At 42.9% G+C, this 4,251-nt stretch overlaps 1 protein-coding gene across 1 annotated transcript; it reads left to right on the top strand.

Annotated features, from left to right (window-relative positions):
• The first annotated feature begins 234 nt into the window (after positions 1-234).
• LOC115247643 (trichohyalin-like) lies at positions 235-4,009 on the top strand. Its single transcript, XM_029830019.1, has 13 exons — positions 235-302; positions 518-686; positions 920-970; positions 1,070-1,192; positions 1,271-1,414; positions 1,598-1,663; positions 1,836-2,150; positions 2,319-2,593; positions 2,691-2,753; positions 2,881-2,950; positions 3,064-3,178; positions 3,272-3,335; positions 3,691-4,009. The coding sequence occupies exons 2-13, from the start codon at positions 519-521 to the stop codon at positions 3,713-3,715; spliced, it is 1,479 nt and encodes a 492-aa protein (XP_029685879.1). The 5' UTR covers positions 235-302; position 518; the 3' UTR covers positions 3,716-4,009.
• Positions 4,010-4,251: the final 242 nt, after the last annotated feature.

The raw sequence follows: 4,251 nt of genomic DNA, 5'->3' as shown, positions 1-4,251 counted from the left end.
AGCCTCATAATGACAACTTCTTCAGGAAGTTGATCAAGGAACAAGAGCGTCTCATGTTGGGCAAGAAGGAATGTAAGACAAATGAAACGAAAAAAGAGGATTTATTGCTTAGCAGGAGATCCATTAAGGTATGACCCTTCTACTCGTTTGATCATACGGCTCACATCCTACTGGTACACTTCTGTTAGTGACCCTCTCTTTATCTTTTCAAAGCCAAAGCTGACAGCACAACAACAATATGAGTCCTTAGACAGCAGCAGAGGGGGTTCTTCTGAGAAGTCTGAACGCGTACAGGTCCCAAGGTATTCTGTTATTTTGGTAATCATCAATCACCATTGACCACGGCTACATTTCAAAATGGGGTGTAGATTGCAAGTTTATCAGGATCTCATTAGCTCCTTCATGATATCGTGTTTAAATATTCATATACAACATAGATCGTGTGAAAAGAAGCCATATTTCTGTGCTGCTTGGTGTGATTCTCAATATTTGATCTTATACGGGGTTCTTTGTTCAGGATGGAGCATGAAACTTTGATGAAGACTGCCAAGGACAAGCAAGCAGCTGAAATGAAAAGAACGAAGGCCCTGTTGGGGCAAGAAATGGAGCAATTCAAGTCAGAGTTAGACTTTCAGATCCAAGAAGAGAACAAGAAGCTGAAGGAGGACCTGGAGGAAAGCCAGAGGGTAACCAGACAATTTTGACCTGTTCTTTATTTATTGCAGAAAATGATCCAGCTCTTGACAGAAAAAAGCCACGTACATTTGGCTTTTTAAAAAAAAAAAAAAACTTTGCTTTTTCCTCGCTATAACTCATCCACAAAAAAATCGAACTCTAAACGGGTTTGCAGTAAAGTGCGCTGGAGCATGTTATATTCAAAGGTTGGTCTAAATCTGTGTCTATACCTGTTTGTATGAAGGTGAACATACAGAACTGGAGGAAGAAGTACATAGCAGACTACAAGAAAAAGGTTACTGGGCACACGTTCAAATCTTCATTTTCTTTAAATATGACTTAAAAGTCGGACTTGTGTTATTTGGTGGTGAACTGACCACTTGTGTTTCTCTAGCTGGCTGATGCTCTCCAGGAGACTCGAGTTGAAATGCAACAGGATCATCAGAAGAAAGTGGAGATGCTGAGGTTGGACAACTTGAGAGAGATAAACAACATCAGACAGAAATACATGGATGAGGTCGGCATTTGCAACTGGATGCAGGAAAAGGGGATCCAGGATCCTGAGTCCTGATCTCTCCTCTTATGTTTAATTCAGGAGTCAGCTTTGAGGCAGAGTTTGTTGGCTTCAATGCAGGAAGAGAGAGAAGCTCTGCAGGCTTCCCATTGTGAACAACTGGGGAGCCTTCGTTTACAGTTTGACCAGCAGATGGAACAGATGAAGCTGGAACACTCCCAGAAGGTGAGAGGAGTGCACGTGTCCTGTGCCAGACCAGTGGTGGTGTGACGCGACTGTGACAAAAACTGAGTTGTGGAAATCACTGACTTACCCAGAGGATATGCTGCAGACAAGCCTTTTCTGATCAGAACTGTGCTCTTAAACACTGTAGAACACGTGCACTAAAGGTTTTTGTCTACCTATTAGAAAGCAGATCTGGTGAGTAGGAAGGAAATGCTTATGGAAGAACTGGAAGTCGACAGACAGATAGGGGTGAGATACATTAAAAACACTCATTCAGATGAAGATCAGGTGTTCAAACTAACATTGGTGTCAAATTTAAGGTCAAAACCTATTTTATACATTATCACAGGGACTCACAGATTTGTGCTGGACCTTCCACGTATACATTAAGAGTGAGATCTGTCCTTGTTTATGTCTCCAGACTTTGAACCAACGTAGACAAGACAATCAGCTAAAGCAGGACCTGGAGAAGACAACAAAGGATAGGTGGGACATGTCTAGGAGGGAGGAAGAAACGCTAAAGGAGACAAGTGACAAAGCTCTGAAAACGGGCCAAGCAGCAAGACCAGTGCAGGAGCAACTGGAGAAGAGGGTGGGACAACTGGAGAAGGAATACAAACACCTCGCCTCCAGCCTGGAGATGGAGATGGACAAAATGAAAGCAGCGAATGCCCAGGAGAGGGTGGCTTCTCACAAAAAAATGGGGTCCTCCTTGCACCTTGAGGATAATGAGCAGGTAAAGCGTGGCCGAACCCGCCGCCATTACTGAGATGAGGCTGACTAAATTGGCAACAACTACAGCCTTTTTTTTTGACAAGCTGGGAACATATGGAGCATTATCCAGATGCTGCAGCTAATTCCACATTCACCAGCTGTTTGATTGTCCACCTTTGTGTGTCGTCAGGCCTTAATCCATCTCCAAAAGGTTAGAAGTTTTCTGGAGGGGGAGCTGTGCAACGTGTCAGGAGGGAAGGCAAAGAACGAGCGTGAGGAGACCGTGGAGAAGATGCAGAGGCTCCAGCAAGAATTTAAAAGAGAAAAGGAAGAGAAAAATGGACTCAGGAAAGAGAAGAAGCAACTGAAGAAGAAGACAGAGCAACTGGAGCAGCGGATAGAGCAACTGGAGAAGAGGGCGGAGCACTTGGATAATAAAAATAACCGTGCTAGTGACAGATTGGGGTAAAATATAACATTCATACATCCATGTGTTAGTTTTGCTTTGCTTTTTATTTTCGGGAGAGTGCTTTAATTGGAAGTGTTGCTTCCTCCTCTCCAGACCTGGCAGAGTCATGGACAACCCACCGCTTTCTGCTCGTTATGTCAGAAATGACAACATGGAGTAAGTCCTGAAACGTGGCGTTAAAATGGCATTTCTGTGCTCCTTTAATGGGAACTGCTGGAATTGTGCGTTAAACTCATCCCTTATTCCTTTATATCTTTTGGTGCATGCTTTATCACTGGTGAAGCTCAGCCAACAATATCTCCCAGGTTCCTCTCCAAGAAGAAAGTTTGATTCATCAGATGAACATTAATCAGGTAATAGAGATACAGACCAGCAGTGACATGGTGGAGATAGAAAACCAAACTCTTGAAATGGTATGCTAAAATGAATGATCTATAGTTTGTCACATGCAAAGCCACCTCTCCAGATGTGCACAGGGAGCCCTAATGGCCCATCATGCTTGGTGAGATATCCCAAGACCTTTGGAGTGAACTGTTGTCCGTGTGGCCCCACGTATGGACACCCCAGCCCACTATTGCAAGGCACGACCACAGACTCATACTTAAAGTAGAACGTGACATTTATGGTTTGTATTAAATGCTTTTATTCATGTTGGTCATTTTGGTGTTTTTCAGGAACAACTGGAAGCTCTTTTACTGTGAATCCACTCCAGTGTTATCCGTCAAACGTGCCTTCAGGGTAATTATTCTAACATTAGTCCCGCTCAACTGCTGCCGTGTGGGTCGCCGAGGCGTTATTTAATGCCAATGATTGCTAAAGTGTCCCGCTTTCTGGGCTTGAAAACAGAAATCTATTCTTCTGACACCAATATCTCATTCTGTTGTGTACTAATCTATATGTAGGAGGTGTAATCTGTAAAGAAAGACAAAGATGGCAAAGCTAAAACAGCTCTAAACTTTGGGAACTTACAATGAAACAATTCAAAAAGGGGCACTGTGATGGAATAGTTAAAGTTTGTATGAATATTTGACTCTGAACTAAGCAACAGTTTTAAAGTGCTGTGTGTGTGTGTGTGTGTGTGTTTGCGTCGCAGTGTGTGTAACCTGCATTTTGTGTAGAGTTCAGGAGACATCAACAGTTACAGGGAGGCCCTCAAAGTCAACAGCACCGAGAGCTGGTGGGACAAACACAAGAGAGCCTTGTAACTCCGTCCTGGGACCACATCAGTCCCCCAGCAGATCCAGAGGTTTTTCCCAACAACTCACTTCTAAGTGATGATTGCTGCAATCCTTTTTGAAATAAAATGTGTTTTAATTGTGAAAAGAAAGGGCTTGTGTTATAATGGATAAGAGTTTGATATTTTACAAAGTGAACAACAGCAACTGCATCCTTGGAATGGGCACTAATAGCATGATATATGTACGCTGAGTAGAGATCTCTCTGCATGCTTCCATGCATGTATCCCGACCGTCTGATTAAATAAACCATCTCCTACGCAGATTCATCGTTTACTTTTCGAATCGGCTAAAAATTCTGAAACAGACCACAAGCATTGTCAGCCTACAGAGGAGAGTGAATAAAATAATGTATCAAACTATGTGATGCCAAACATCCTGAAGTGCTGACTTCAACAATTCTTCAAAATTCTTCTTCT

This window comes from Takifugu rubripes, chromosome 21, assembly GCF_901000725.2.
Source record: "Takifugu rubripes chromosome 21, fTakRub1.2, whole genome shotgun sequence".
NCBI classification, from domain to species: domain Eukaryota; kingdom Metazoa; phylum Chordata; class Actinopteri; order Tetraodontiformes; family Tetraodontidae; genus Takifugu; species Takifugu rubripes.
The sequence above is the reverse complement of the archived record's forward strand: the minus strand, read 5'-3'. Positions and strand labels throughout refer to the sequence as shown.